The 16,500-nt window shown below is 38.5% G+C and overlaps 1 protein-coding gene across 9 annotated transcripts in view; it reads left to right on the top strand.

The window, feature by feature from the left end:
* Positions 1 to 16,500, top strand: part of TIAM2 (T-cell lymphoma invasion and metastasis 2) — a 187,213-nt gene that overhangs the window by 110,433 nt on the left and 60,280 nt on the right. For all 9 annotated transcript variants that reach the window (XM_017822013.1, XM_017822014.1, XM_017822018.1 and 6 more), the window contains 4 exons: positions 234 to 458; positions 9,800 to 9,985; positions 10,946 to 11,092; positions 14,612 to 14,674. In XM_017822013.1, coding sequence (XP_017677502.1) covers positions 234 to 458; positions 9,800 to 9,985; positions 10,946 to 11,092; positions 14,612 to 14,674 — 621 coding nt within the window. The remainder of the gene's footprint in view (positions 1 to 233; positions 459 to 9,799; positions 9,986 to 10,945; positions 11,093 to 14,611; positions 14,675 to 16,500) is intronic.

The following is a 16,500-nucleotide window of genomic DNA, read 5'->3' as shown; positions in this document are numbered from 1 at the left end:
CAGACCGTGCAGGTCTAAGAAGCAGAAGCTGAAGTTTGGAGACAAGTTATGATGGAGTGCAGGAAAGCTTACACTTCCTTTATTTACACAGTTCTAAAGAAAGCCTTATTTCACTCAGTTAAGATAAAGTGTCTTAAGATAATGAGAACTGATCAAGCACTCCATATTCTAGAGCTGTTGGTTTTTTTCGCTTTTATGTTCTCATAATGCTGCACCATTGATTGGTTTCACAGGCAACAAGCCAGACAGATCTGGAAAACTGGGTTACTGCTATACATTCAGCCTGTGCTTCCCTTTTTGCGAAGAAGCTTGGGAAAGAGGACACTGTTAGGCTGCTAAAAAATCAAACCAAGAGTCTCTTCCAGAAGATCGACATGGATGGCAAAATGAAAAAGATGGCAGAGTTGCAGCTCTCAATTGTTAGTGATCCAAAAAACAGAAAGGCCATAGAGAATCAGGTACTGGAAATAATATTTTTATAGGAGCATAATTATCATTACTTCTTGCTTTGGGATCTGTTTCTGGTTTCTAGGCCTGAGAGTAATTGTCTTGGGGATAGCTGGCATGGTAGTTGTAATTATTGCCAGGTTTCTACAGCAATCCAGAACAGTGTGGGAGGTAGGCTCCTCAAAGACCAATCTGTTTTATGACCACAAAGCTATTTCTTTTCTTTTCTGCAAATGAAAATGTAATTAATGTTCACTGCTTTATGATATACTTAACTGTTAGTAATATATAGCTGTTACATTGCATACCACAGAATGTTCAGTATGTTCTGTGAATAATCTAATTTATTACTGAATTGCAGAAGAGATTGAAGTATAGGTACTTAGCAATACTATTCTGCACTTTAAGACAAGACAGGAAGAGTACTTAGTCCCTCCTCCAACTTTATTTGGATAGTGGCAGACAAAACCACGTGCTTCCAGTTGAAATTTAGCCATGACTGATGATCACCTTATTGTCTGTACAGTGGTGAACAAACATGAAGCCTTACTCTGCTCTCACTGCTAGCGTGTGAACCAGGAATCTCTTCACTGATACCCTATGGAAGTATATCTTGCGGTGTTGATGTCTTGCCCATGTCCCCAGTTTTACAGGTAGCAACTGGCAAAAGATGTTTAATTAAACATGCTTAGCATTCAGGCAAAGACCTCACTACTCAGGGCCTCTTATGCACTGAACATGTCTTAGTAGTTTAGCCTAAAGAAGTCTGTGAACTAAGCTTGCTGTATCCTTTAATTTATTAGGCCATTAACAGAAGACATCTGATAATATGAACTTATTGACTGGTCTTTGAGAGCCCATCCTTACCTGCCTTTCCAGTCAGAGTAACTCTTCCTCTGTCACTACTTTAGGCTGCACATTATGGCCCCTTAAGTAGCAACCGAAGTTTATTTCCTTTGAACCAATAGAGCATAATATTTTTGTTTGGTTAGTGAAACACTTGTAGTTTCAGAATCTGATGCTTATAATATTTAAAATTCTTACTGTACTGGTTTGAACTTGATGAAGAGCAAATTGACTGGTACTGATTTCACTGTCAAGCTCTTGTGGCAGACTTCAGTCTGAAGCTATATGACCAGAGTTCAAATAATATGCAGTTTTGTGTAGGGATGGTGCAGATGTTCATAAGCCCTTTGAGTGCTCAGACATTCATAATTTATTTCCAGGTCACTTTATTTCATAGTCCAGACCCATGTGAGGTGAATGGAGAAGGAAATAGTTAAACATTCTTTTATTGGAGCAGGTTTTCAGACCTAGAAGATCATACAGATTTCTACAGATTACATGTTACAGCTTGTAACATGTAATGCACTGAGGAAAAATCTTGATGCATATTAACTTAATTTATCCCTTCCCCCATCATGCTACTAGTTGATTTGGAATCAGATGAAGAGTATTAACGATCTGTCTTAATATCTGCTAATTAGATGTTCTGTCCTTGAACAACTGCTGTTGTTTTCCAGCTTTGGAGGAAGTTGGCTTCATTCTGAAGAACTGAAATCCATCACTGGGTCTGCAGAATATTTATTTCTGTTAATCTTCTGTCTATGCCTGTCTCAGAATATTGAATGGGGGCAAACCACTGACACAAAGAATGAAATAGATCATTGCAAACGTCCACTAGTTAGCAAAGAATAAATTTATGAGATTTTTCTCCATTCTTGATCTCTTTGATCTCTCTAAAATCTCTCCTTACAATTGCTGAAGTTTTGTTGGCAAAGTTGCTTCAGAGAGAAATCAAGAGATAATTGCGTTTCCTAATCTTCTGATTTGTTGTCTCAGAGATTGGCTTTTGCAAAGAAAAAAGAAAATCTTGATTTAATTAGTAACCTAGAATTCTTAGTATACTTAGTAAGCTAATGATATTGAGAAAACATTACGCCTAAGGGAACTGTTTGCATATACGTAACTCAGTTATTTAGTAACTGTGGTTGTTTAGTTGTCTTTTGCCCATTTTGATTAAGAAGGTGAATATAAATTCTGGGTTAGATTTTGTGTCAATTCGATGGTGTTTTCAGTCATGTGGCAGTTATGATTCCTCCATTCTGAAGTACATAATATTGTGAATACTGCAGTTTATAAGCATTCTGTACTGGAAGTTTTCACTAGGGATTTATTTTGGGAAGTCAGTGGAAATAGTGTGATTGACTTCAGGAGGATCGTGGTGGTTTTTAATGCAGAAAGATGAGACATAGTCTTAATTTATTTCCACTGGGAGATTATCTTGGAAATTCTGATTTCTATAGCCTTTCTCCTTTTCCTTCCTCTTCCTCAGAAAAGCAACCACCCAACCTCAGTTGGCTATTTTCTTTCACATCTGTATAGATTTAAAACCAATACTTCTCTGCTGAAGACTTAAAAATTTAATAAAAATAGGGCTTTACAAGCAGAAAAGACTTTTCTTATTTCACAGTTACCATCATCTGAAAGGCAGTTTTACTAAGGAAACCTAGACTTCTAAAGTTGCTACAGGTAGATATACTTATATGATTCTTTTTGGTGTTAAGCACATGGAATGGAGAAGCTCATCTTGTAAATCTGGTGAATTTGAAGGATATCAGTTGATAAAGCCAGTGCTAAGCAGAAGTGCAAACAAAAAAACTACCGGGAAAATGTTGTTTTTCTGTGGAAATCATAGTTTTAGAGACTTGATGCTATCAAACAGGTTGAGAAATGTCTTCAACCTTGCGGCTTACGTGAGGGATTCTCTCTATCAGGTTTTACTGGTTCAATAATAATAATAGATTTAGTTTAAGAGAAAATGGCAGCCCTTCCCATGGCTATGGGTCATGTTGGTCAGTTTAGAAGAGATGGGGGAAGCAAGCATCTGCAACAGCAATGTATGTACAGCAGCCACCGCACTGGCAGTGTGGCTGGAAATCTCAAATCTGCACATACTACCTACAACCACGTACATTTTTATTAGTATGTGAAATAAATATGTTGTGGGTGGTGGTATTCCCCCAGCGTGTAACTTCTCCCCTAAACCTAAGAGAATTAGGACAAAAGGTAACAAGTTTGAAAATCCCCTGGTGCCGAGATGAATTTCAAAGCCCGTCTTTAAAAAAATTTTAGTTTTCCTAGGTGTTTAACCTGCCAGAGAGACCACAGTGTTTGCTGTGAAATATGGAGTTCTGTAAAACTCGTAGGGAAGTTAGTGAAAGGGATTATTAGCATTTATTCAGAACTCTTTTAACAAAATATTGCACATTAAGTCAAAAGTGGAGCTGCCTCTGCCTGTAGAATTGGTTTTAGTGGGATGGAAAATCTCACAGTGAGGGTACTGTAGCCCTGGGTATACTTCTTTATGTACTTGGTAGATAAATCTTTCCTGTTATCTCACTTTAGAACAACAGTATGAATAATAGTTGCTTGAAAGCATCTGGAGTTTTCAGATTTTAATATGTTGGTATAATCATGATTTCCAGGCTATTCAGGTGTTTCTGAAGTGATTCATATTTTCTGTGCAGATGATACTTAACTTACTGATCAGGTGGGTTTTGAACATAGGTATTTACTTGCAGGCACTGAAATGATGAGGTATAAATGAGAAGAACAGGCACATGCTTGGAGACATTTTTTCCAGAAGTTTTCATATGTGTCCTCCACCTAAAAGTAGTTGCCATAAAAAAAAATAAGGGGATCTGTAAGGTGGTGGTCTCTTTATTATGGGTAGTAATTAAATCCACTAGTACCTTTCTTCCCTTCCCTATAGTGGTCTTCAGCTTTTTACAAAGAGCGTAACTTCATTACCTTTATTTTTTTTCCAATTTACTTGACTCTTCCTCATTTCTCTCACATTTGAAGGAAGATGATTGGAATGTGTCTGGGAATTTATTCTTCAGGCTCCACAAAGCCCAGATTTCATGTCTTAACTTTCTATAAAGCATCTGATGAAATATTGTCTGACATTGAGATGAAAATTCACAATAACAACACTCAAAGAGAATCTTTTCAGGAAACTAGCGCATGCCAGTATTGCCACATACAAATTCAATTTGAATTAGAGTACACAGTAATTTTTTTTTTCTTCTATATCCTCTTAAACTAAAAAAAAAAATTTTCTACACTTGTTAAAACAGATCTTCAGTTTGTGTGGTCTCTGAACTGGCTAAAAGCAGAGCTCTGCTTTCTGAGAGATTCAGTACAATTTCTTTTCTGGTATCACTCTTCAGTAAGGATGGTTCTTCCCTACATCATTAGCAAAATACTTCTCTTTACTAGTAGTAGACTGGGAACAAAATGAGTAGGCAGTCAGAAAGTTAGGGACGTTCATCTCCAGTCTCCCTGCACTGCAATTACTGTTTTACAGATGAGTGAAATTCCATCTTTGTTTTGCAAAAATTTGGCATAAAATAATGAAAAATTATTAAACTATTACTGATCTTGGAGTTGGATAGCATTATCTCATATGATGAAGCTGGTGGGGGAGAATGTGCAGAAAGGGCTGGAGGTGTGGACTTTGGGGAGGGGCAGCTGGGTAATAAAGTTCAGTGGCTTTCTTACATACATCCCTAGCTATAGACATATATGTGGTACCACCAAGTTCAATCAGATTATCGACAAGAATGTAAATTAGGTAGACGTGCATGCACTTTTGTGCTATCAGTGGTATTGGAATAAGATTTCCTCTGTCTGTTTTGGTTAGAAATTATGAAAATTCTGTCCTTCCAAAACAGCCAAAAAGATGGCATTTATTGGAAAAAATGTCTTGTTATTTCAGGAAGATATTATAACCTTTTTTTAAGTCACCAGGTAGAATGAAGAATAAAGTATTTCTACTTGTACATCAGTGTTGCCGTAGTCTATTATGTTGCCATTTTTATTTCTTTGAGCTGAAAGTTATGACAGTATTTCAGTGGCATTTTTAAAGTAATGGGATTTCTGGGAGAATGATGTTTTTGCTTCTTCGAGTTCTCTTTAGGAACTAATGACAATAAAAATCTGTTCCTTGTCCCCAGAAACCAAGTGACTCATTTTTCCAGATGGGTACAGTATGAATTGTGTCTGAGAACCAGGGACTGGAATGCAAAGAGTTTAGTGTTGTTTGTAATGTGGTTGAAAAGCTGTGCATATAAAACAGCAGCAGTTTCTTTTCAATCCATTGAGTTCCCTACATCAGCATGCAGAGACACTTTCCATCTGGAAATAAGATGTTGTGTAGGGAAAAATTTTGAATTTTTATTGCTATAGATAGTGAATTGTATCAGCAAGGCAGTCGTGTTTCTGCATGGTATAAGAACTTCAAATAAATAAAATCAGTTTTGAAGCACTTAGCTTCATTTAAGCACTGAGAGAAGGACCTCCTCTCTGTGCATCTCTTCTTTTGTGCTGCTTTAAATAGGTGCCAAGTGAAAAACCAGTGTGTTGTTATCAGATCAGCTGTCCAGGAAGTTTCTTCCATCCTTCTTCTAGGTCCTTGAAGTATTGCTACATTGAGTTGATATGGTGTCATTTCTGGCACTGCTTTACATCATTTGCGTACTGGTTTGGGTTTTATCACATTGAGCTCTTTTTACTTTGTAGAGAACGTGCTTGAAAATGAGACAGTTCTTCCTCAGCCCCCCAAAAAGATACTGTTTGCACTGTAGTGTACGAACAACAAGGAACCAGGGACTGTCCCTGCCTTCACAGTGCCTGCCCTGTTGGCACTGCCTTCACTGGGACACTGAGGCCCTCTGTTTTGCAGTCTGCAAGCCCTAAAAATGTTCCAGCTGAGGTGGTGGTGCCACTGTAAATGTCAGCTGCAGAGACAACTTTATAGCACATAGGAACTATGGATACTGTCACCTCTGGAAACCACTGGTCTTTCCCAAGCTCCCATTTTAAAGTTTACCTTTAGAAAACCTAGCAGGATTATTGAATTGTATGAGACCTGTTTTCAAGCAACTTCCTTTAGCTCCTCTGTTTCATGATTTAAAATGTAATTAATTCGCAATTTTTTCTCAGTGTCTGAATAGATTTTTCACTAACCTGGAGGAGAATTGACTATTTCTATTCTGAAAATGATCACTGCTGCTGAAGTACTGCCAAAAATACCATGCTAATGTTCCTTTGTGTGTTAACTCTTAATAACTCATTCCTGTACTAAATCTTTGATGTGAAAGCCCACCCCCTCACATAATTACTGTCTTGTCCCTGCACCAGACTTCCTTGCTTAAGTTCTCCTGGTGTCCCAGGCTAAATAATTCTCAAGGCTTCCCACATTTTACTCCTTTCTACCACAGCTTCCTTTTTCTGTCTGCCTTACAGGATCCTATTAAGTTCAATACATTTATTTGGATGGCCTTTCCATACCTTTCTTCCAAGCTTTTTCATACTGCCACTAAACCCATGAACCCTTGCTTAACATTTGCCTGGATTGAGAATGACATCCTCCCTTTCCTCTTGAAAAAGCCTTTAACGCTTTCACATTTCACGTGTGCTTGCTTGTTTTGGTGTACCTTATATTGGGCCATATCTCTTATCTCTTTGCGGAATCACTTCATGCTGCTGTTAGCCTTTGTCACCCATTCCTGCTCCCACAGCTGTCTGCTGCATCCACGTTTTCCTTTTTGCTTTTGAGCAGATTTCAAAAGGGCCATTTTTTCTATGCATGGTGAAGTTAAGTCCTTGAGCCATCTTTTGGGCAGTCCTCCCACGTGGGGCAGAGATTTGCCTCACACAATAGCAGAATAATGCTTGCAGCAGCTAGTCTGCAGGCTGTAAATTAACTTCATGGACCAGGTCATACTGTGCTTTGAAGTTGTTGCTTTTTTATTTGTGTGCTTCCCCCATTTAGTCTTCAAGAATATAAATCTTTAGGAAGAATTATCATAGTTTAAAAGGCTTAGACAAATAGCAGCTGGTATTGGTTCATGGTCTCCAATTGGTTCCAGACATCCCTGGTTTTGATAAGGCTACAAGACAATCTCAGAAATTCCTTGCCTACAGCTTTTACTAATGCCATTAAATGTAACATTGTGATTACCGATGCTTTGGGAGCTGATTAACTAGTATCCTGCGTGGCTGATAAACACTGTAATGTAATTATTTCTTCAGCATGCCCTAATGTTGTACCCTACTCCTCCTTCTTTGATTATCTTTATTTTGAAATATAACTTAGAACAAGTCTTTAATGGGGATTTTGAAGAAGGCCTAAGAAACACGAGTATGCCTGTTTAGACTGTGCTCCATGGGGACAGGATGCTCCACTCTAGCAGTGCCCAGAACAAGCCTTGCTCTGTTCCTGAGGTATTAAAAGTCGACTTGGCACTGTACCCACAGTGGTTTCATCTCAAAGGGAAGGGCATCACCTGAGCTTGTTGCTTTTGGCTTTGTGAAAAGCTGACAACCATGTTTTATTCTAGCTGGGTGTTGACACAGAGAAAGAGCTCATCTCGCATTTTCCTTTTGGAGTTGTCACATGCATAAAGTACTGGAAGGCAGAAAAATGCTCTGTGGGGAGTGTCCGAGAGCACACAGAAAGCAAAAAAAAAGGCAATGATCAAATAAACCTAAGGAAAAAAAAAAGATTATTCTTTCTGAAGTGCAGAGGATGCATGTTTCGAATGTCTCTGGTGAGACTAGATAAGGCATCTTTGTTATGAATATGTCTCTGTCCTTTCTCACTGGACTTCTGAGAATTGCTCTCATTATAAGCTTTTGTAAATTAAGTGTATTACAAATTTGCATTTGTAGCTGAACAAAATGGAATATTGTCTTCCCTTTCTTCACCCTACCTGCCAAATAAGAACACCTCTTACTTCCAAAAGTATAGCCAGAGCTGATGCTGCACTTTGTGAGCACATGCTCCTAGCTGGACTAGGAAGGGTCTCTATCAGTTGTTAGCACAAACTTTAGCACTGTTTTGTTAACGGGGCCTTTTTCACCCTTTCATTGCTTACTTCCTCATTGTTTAAAGTAAGGAGGCAAGATACTTGTTTAATTTTTGTGGTATTTGGCAGCATTATAAGGAACCTGAACTGATTTTGCTTCTAGATGAACCTACAGGTCATAGTTCACATGTGATTTTTGTATTTGTTGGTTTGTTTCCTGAGTCACAAAGGGACTTGTCTCAGCCTTGGCTAATCTCAGTGTAAGGTGATAATGTCCTGTGCGTGCAGACAGGGTGCGCCAGCAAAAGATATGAAGCCAATGCTCATTAAAGAAAACGTGATGAACTTTCTCCACAGCCCTAAACCACCTGTTGAACAGCAAACATGCAGTGATTGGAGCTGACATTGGAAGAACAGCATTGTCAGGGATTTTAACAGTCTTCAGTACATAAACTTGGCATATGATAACCTAGTGGACATGACTTTTCTGCCTTGAGTCAATGTGCTTGCTGCCTTTTATTTATAGATACTATTTGTAGGTATTAATGTATGTTGCACATTAATTGTACAGTCTGCAGGTCAGATTGTAGCTGCAACTACTAGTCTGTCATTTGGGGAAATGAACAGCAAAATTTGACTTTGATGCAGTGCATAAGAATATGTGTTTGTTTAAATGAGTGTATATTTGCACAAATACTTAAAATCTGTCGTCTAAACCTTGGTTCAGAACTTTGTCTGGTAAATACTTGAGTCTTCACTTTCCTAATTTTACATTGAAACTGAAATAAGTTGTTACATCTGCATGTACCTGTGTTAGATATGTTTAAAAATTGCATATATGCATTCCTGCTTTTGATCCAGTGGTCTGTATCGAGTCTATATAGCTGGTTTTTGCAGTTTGCCTGAGTGTAAGTGTGTCTTACCCTATTACTAAGAAAAAGAACCATGAGTATTGTCTCCTGTTTAAAAGTTAGGGAAGCCTTGGATAGTAGTAAGAATGAGCAGGACCTACCACTGTAGTTACTTCGCTTTGCACAGTGCATTAGCATAGCTATGCTACTTTACTTTCAGCCAGCCAGCTAGACAATCAAAGCTAAAACAACCAAGACTAATTTCCAAAAAGGAGAGAGAAGAGTGGGAAAAAAAAAAGAAAAAAAAAGAAAAAAAGCCTTCCTGAAGCACAAGGTTGTGTTTTTATGTAACTGTTTTTGTGGCTATCAAACTACCCGAAGTTCATGGTATGTTCATCTTGTCAGTATGCATTTAAGACCACCAGCTTCGTTTTGTTTCAACTCATCTTTTGGGTTGATGTAACACAATATGACTGGATGTGTTTTGGCAGCGAATAACTAATCTAATCCTTATACTACCAGATGAAAGTAATTTACTATGGGTTTGGGGAAGAGCTCAAATTTTCAGTGCAGGCCGCAAAGATATTTTTCCCCTTTTAATTGTCCCTTCTTATATCTAAACAGATCCAGCAATGGGAACAAAACCTGGAAAAATTTAACATGGACCTTTTCCGAATGCGATGTTACCTAGCCAGTTTGCAAGGGGGGGAGCTCCCAAACCCAAAGAGCCTTTTGGCTGCTGCCAGTCGTCCTTCAAAATTGGCACTGGGGAGGCTTGGCATTTTCTCTGTCTCATCCTTCCATGCACTGGTAAGTCTGAATGCACTTTTCATGGGTGTGTTACACAAAGCCATCATTAATATTGTGCTCAGATGTGGAATTGTGCTGGGATAATACATGGCTGCACCCACATGTGTTGCTCAGACAGCCCTGTTTCTTTCTCACCCTATCTACCTTTTCCTTGACTGCAAATCAACTTTCCTCTGCAGGATATGGCCATGATGGTTTTTTTGGCCCCGGGAAGTTCAGAATTGGGAGTCCCTCCTAAAAAGGAAGTATTCTTGGAATAGGCTAAAACTAGAGACAATTCAAATTATAAGTCCCTTTTTTAAGAACTGTAGGCTGTGTTTCTAAAGAAGAATGAGTGAGATCCTAAGCTGCTGTAACCTGTTGTCACCCTGTCAGCTTTAAGGGAAGTACAGCAGTAGCAGGTTCACCTCTGCTCTTTAACCTTAATAAGGGCTGCAAGGCTGATCTTGGCAGAGAGATCTAGACCACATTTCCTGCATGTGAAGTCTGAACAGTGATACTGAAAGTCCTGCCAAGGAATGTGTTTCTCTCTGCCACTGTTTTTATCTGTGTGGTTTGTGCCATTGCTTGTTAATAACTCAATGCCACAGCACATTTATCTCCTACGTTTGGCAATTTTGAGAATGTCTTCCTCTAGCAATTTTGTATCTGAATGATAGGTTATCATTCTTCTTCAGAGCCTTTTCATTAAATGCTTTTGTTGTACAGAGCAATATTTTCTCAGTTCCTCCTTTTGCTATGACTTCTAATTTTACCCCATGACAAAAAAATGTCACTACCACACCACTGGAATAACAAAAAAACCATCACTTCTGAAAGTTTAAAACATTTTCCTTGTACCTTGGCATATTACACTGAGGTGAACTGAAGTAACCCTCATTTGATACCTCAGGTTTAAAAAGCTGACAATATTTTGCTGTTGTGAGAATGATACAGGAAGACCTGTCTCTGTTTAAATAGATCTGCTCCAGGGATGAAGCTGCTCTCAGGAAACGTACCCTGTCTCTGTCTCAAAGGGTTCGAAATAAGAAGGGTTTATTTTCTTCACTAAAAGGACTGGACACATTGGCAAGAAAAGGAAAAGAAAAGAGACCTTCCATAACTCAGGTAGGTCTTGCTGCAGAGAGCATAGAACGGCTTGTTTCTCCTGGAGCTCATTCTACAAGGTGCTGTTGGTACATACAGTAGAATGGTTCAATAGGTGTGGCAGACTTGCAGTGGGATCATCACTTGTGAGTGTATATATCTAATTTTGTGTTTCTTTGTAATAAATAAGATTGGTGAAGGACGGGTTTTGACCCACTAAGTTAATTAGTAGCAGCATAAGGCCATCAGATTTTAATTTGTAACAAAACTTCTCTTCTGGCACATTGCAAACTGTTTGAAAGTAGGGTTTCTTTGGAGATAGCCTGTATGCACAGTCCTTAGCACAGTGTGTGCTTGTTTGTGACTGGGACTCTGAAGTACTGTTACAATTGATTATAGAGTAACACAGGTGATTTTTCAAGGAGAAAGGAGGAGAGACTGCTGCAAAGACAGCCATCTTTGACATTGGCCTCTCAAAGCAACACTTGGAAGTACATTTTAGCAAACAGAAGAAGAATTCTGTCATGCAAGAGGTCAGCTGTTGGTGTAGGCAGCTAACAAATAATGCCAGGCCAATTTACAGCAGCTGTAGGCTTGGTGCAGGCTTGATGTTTCTGGGTCAGGCTGGCTCCTGGGAGAGGGGCTGTGCTGATGCATGGTCCCACCAAAGGGCTGCATTACTGGTGAAACCACAGCATCTCACAGCAACTTTTTCTCTTTGTGAAACTAATGGTCTGTGCACACATTCAGTGTAAACCCCACACTTCAGGAGTCTGTGCTTTCTCAATAAAAGCACAGCTATATGTGAAACAAGCATTTGCTGCTTTTTCCCTGAAAAAAGGTAAATAAGAGCAGAAACACTTCTTGACAGTGAGGCAGAAGGCACAGAGGTGTACCCACACTCAGATCACTACTGTTTTCATTAGCCTCTGCCATGCCTGCTGTTACTTCTGCAAAGCAGTATTTCGTGCGTTGTTCATTAGGTAACTTTGTTCCTATTATTCTGTGGCCCTGTATTTTGATTTAATTAGACAAAGATCTGTGATTAGCACTTGTAAATTGGCTGTTCTTGCACATCTGCTAATCTGTTGTGGAATATTTAAACAAGCCTATCTGTACGCATCTTGCAATAGCCACAAAGCTGATGCAACAGATTCAGTGTTGCAAAATAACACATAAGGATTTTCTGGTCTAGTGGTTTGTATTTTTAATAGGTTAATATCTATGTGTTCCACAGGCATTAAGCTTCTTTAGGTGGCTGTTACACATTTTAGCATATTGATCGAGATGTGTTAACATGGTGAAATTGATTAATAAATCTCAAGTCTGTCTTACAAAAGAAGGAACCGAAGGAGAAATTTTCTCCAGGTCATCCTTTTCACATAATTTTCCCTATGCTCCCTAGCAAGTGAGTCTGGTCTGCGAGTCTTGCACCTTTATTTCTTTATTAATACAAGCCCTGAGGGAAGAGATGTTATGCCCCTTAGCTCTGTTCCCACCAGAGCTGATACCTCGCACAGTTTTTAACTGTGTAATATGTCTTCTCACAAGCTTTATAGCCCATGAAGGGGATTCTGTGGAGCTCAGGGACAGGGAGTCTTATACCTGTGGCAAGACGAGGAGGTTCCTGCTGCCCTCACAGTGCTTTTCTAAGCACAGAGAAGGGGGCTCTGTCACAAGCAAAGGTACCCCCAGTGAGTCTTCACCCTTCTTATTCCAAACCTTGCAACCACCTGGTCCAAAAATGTGTTCGTTTTCATACACAAGCTGAGGTTCTTGACGTTTTAATTTTTTTTTAGTTAAACATCCTAAAACACAATTAAGGAAATGTAAATGCTGAGTGTTGCATATGAAAAACACCATGCAAGGATTCATACCCATAAAAGTGAGGAATTTTTAAGGGCATGGCTTGAAAATTGACCCATGAACCTAGAAGGGGGCTGAAAAGAGAGCCACATCCTTGCTCAGACTTGTGTATATACACATAATTTTATATCAAAATCAGAATAGGTCTGAGGCTGACTTTCTTGTCTCTTTCAGCCCACTGGGAAGCTGGGTGAATCAGAGAAGTGGAGTTCATTTCTCTGCTCATTGTGTTGCGATGTTTCTGTCAAACAATAGATTAAAAAAAGTCTTGCTTTCTTGGATTTAAGTTCATTTGACTGTAGCTGGTATGTTTTAATCTTACATACCTTAGCTTCAAAATCAGGTGGTGTATTTTTCAACATTGTTGTGTCAGAGAATTTTTTAATTGTATCTTGTTTATTTTTATGGCATTAATAAATAATGTTCAGAGTTTCTGTGCTCAGAGGCTTTTGTAAACATTAATGTAGTGGCTCAGTCTTTTACAAATCAGTTAATAAAACTGCACCGTAGCAGATGGGGGATGTCTAGGCTCACATTATCCTCGGTTTCTTAAATGCTTATCTTCCTTCTTATGTCTAAATGGTGAACTGTTTTGAGAAATAATAAGCAATAAAATACTTTGATTACGTCCCTGGGTGAGACAAGGAAGTTCAGAAGTGGTACCCTTTATTTGCATTGGCAGACATTGGCTTTTGTATGAAATCTTAAGAGAGAGTTTTTTGTTGTCTTGGATTATTTGAAAGGCTTTTACTAGTACCAAAAACTAAAAAAAAAAACTCAGATATAAGTCTGATATTGTCCTGATTTTTTGTCTGCAGAAGGAGTTAAAAAATGCTATTTATATTTGCACCTTGGTAATGTTATTATTTGCAAATCTCAATGTCCTGTATAAACAGTATAGATCTATCTATGTGTTTATACCAACCTTATCACCAAAATATCTGATATTGTATCCATATGCATTTATTGGATTTTAAAAATTTTCATTAATAAGTCTAATACCTTTGTGAGATGCTAGTAGTTAAGCTTCCAGATGGGCAGTGTACATCTCAGCTTCTGCTTTCATCGCTTTCAAAGCAGACACAGTAGTTAGTCAGCTATTTTCATTACTTAATAGTGTGGAGTTTGGGTCAAGTATGCCTTTAAAGCTAAGCTAAAAGTTTCAGTCAATAGTGTCAAGCAAACTGCTTGGTTAGAGAGATGAAAAACTGTAGGATAGGAAGTTTTAGAAACCAGCAACAATGGTTTGAAAGAGTTCCTTGAAATCATTATGAGATTTGTAACTGTACTTAACAGTATTCTGAAGGTGAAAATTATAACTTCCAGTGTAGGGCCTGATTTGAAGGTAAATGACTTTAATCTTATTGCTAAATAGTAGATAGGAAAACAGCAAGGACATGAATGTTTTTATACATATTTGAATATGTATGTGTGCATGTAGCTTGAAAGAGAAAATCTGCTTGAATTTTCTTTATAGATTTGTATTTCTTTATTAATTCTAGTCAGAGTAAAGCAATCAAAAGTACAAAAATACCCCCTGGATTTAGCAGGTTTATGTATATTTATTAATTTAATTTGTAATTTTTATTTTTTTGAAGGATTTACCCAACACAGATAAGAAGTAAATGTGTTTATTTGCTTAACATACTTATTTATCTGTAATATTTTCAATAGGTTTTTGATTCAGCTGGAGGACATGGATTTGCTGGTGTTCAGAATTCAGCCAACTCTGCTGAGGTAAGATATGCCTGTCCTCGTTCCACATCATCATATTTTTGAATTCCTGAATGTATTTCATTAAGTGTATGATTGGGCTGGTTCAGAAACCCTGAAAAGGTTCATAAAATGCGGTTATTGTTAGATGACAGGATTGTAATTCTGCTAATGAAACCACTCTAACAAGTTTCTGAACATTCATGTAGTCTTTAAAAAAAACAAACAAAACCCAAACCAAAAAACTCGTCTAGAAGCTTCTTCACAGCACTAATCTGTACAGTCTGTACACTGTCTGAGAAAGATTTGGGAACGAGCTTGTTTGAAAGCATCCTTCACAGTATGGCAAATCATAGAATGGTTTGGGTTGGAAGGAACCTTGAAAGGTCATCTAGTCCAACCCCCCTGCAATGAGCAGAAAAACCTTCAACTAGATCAGGGTACTCAGGGTCTCATCCAGTCTTACCTTGATGGTTTCCAGGGATGGGACGATACCCAAGGTATATTTTTCCCCTTTGCCTACTTCGACAGAACCTTTGTATTTTGAGTATAAAGGCAATAAAATCTGTGTAAAGTCTGTAGAGCATACCATCAGAGAAGTGAGAATTAATGTATAGCTGGAGATTGCCCAAGTAAAGGAAGAGAATGCAGCATCCCCCCAGCAGCATTATCCAGCTGTGACTGATGTTCTCTGGTGCCCAGGAGGAGGAGAGCTGCTGCTTGTTCCTGCCTGGCCTCAGTCATGGTCCCTCTCCATTACTGCAGCCTCCTTAGGGGATAGCACCACTATCCCTCAGTCTGGAAGCAAAGCAAGACACTCCAAAATACGTAACTGCATATCTGTAGGACCAGTGAATGTTGTCTGTGTGCTGCAGGGCTTATATAGACAGTATCCTCCCTCCGTAGGCTTGTGCAGGCTCCAGATAAAAACATCAAATTAAGTCTTAGGCACAGGGTTTCTGGACTTTGTTTTCTGAATGGTATAGCTGGATTTCTTTAATAGCAACATGTGTCAGACTCAGAGGGGTATTTTTCTTCCCATCTACCCCCTGCCCCTTTTCCTCCTTTGTGCCCTAAACCAGATAGTTTCGTGATGCAGTTTAAATCTTGAAAGACTTTAAAAAATCATTGTACAACACTGTTCCATTTCAACTGAGTTTGTATACCAGGTATTAGACAAGAAGCCAAAATCTGCATTTAAACTTCAATATTGCTCTGGAAAATGATTAACTGTAATGAAGAGCTTTAGTGAATCTTGTGAGGAAGGTTTGAACAAAGTTCATCATTTCTCATAGATTTTTATGAGGGTTTTTTGTATCGTTATGTAGTATACATGGTTTATTTTCTCATCAAGTGCATTTTTTTAATGGCTAGGTAAGAAAGAAATGTATAATTACACAGAAGTTATGCTACTGGGAGAGACATCTCCTATTGACAGCACCTACCCCTATAATGCTGTTTTGCCTCCTGAAATTATCTTCACATTTTGTCTGTTCTTTGAAAAAGTGTATTGAAACACCTGAGGTCCCTTTTTTAATTGACCACTTGCATGTTATTTCCTGGGCTAGGAAAGTACTTAAACTAAATCACTCCTCTCTTTTCAAAATAAATTATAATTATGAGGTATTTCTGGTTGATATGATCTCCTGTAGAGAACACTTACAAATTCCTCAAGAATGTACCTTTGGATGTGGTATTAGATGGCATTCATGTCCCATCTCGGAGACAGCAAACACAATTTGTTCCTATTCAAATCTGTTAAAACATGGAAAGGTTTGCCACGTGAGAAGTGGCAAAATCCTGTGGGTGCAGCCCCTTAAGGTTTCTCCAAAAGGGTTGTGACACCAGTC

The sequence above is a fragment of the Lepidothrix coronata genome, unplaced genomic scaffold (genome assembly GCF_001604755.1).
Source record: "Lepidothrix coronata isolate B3197 unplaced genomic scaffold, Lepidothrix_coronata-1.0 Scaffold94, whole genome shotgun sequence".
Taxonomy (NCBI): domain Eukaryota; kingdom Metazoa; phylum Chordata; class Aves; order Passeriformes; family Pipridae; genus Lepidothrix; species Lepidothrix coronata.
The sequence above is the reverse complement of the archived record's forward strand: the minus strand, read 5'-3'. Positions and strand labels throughout refer to the sequence as shown.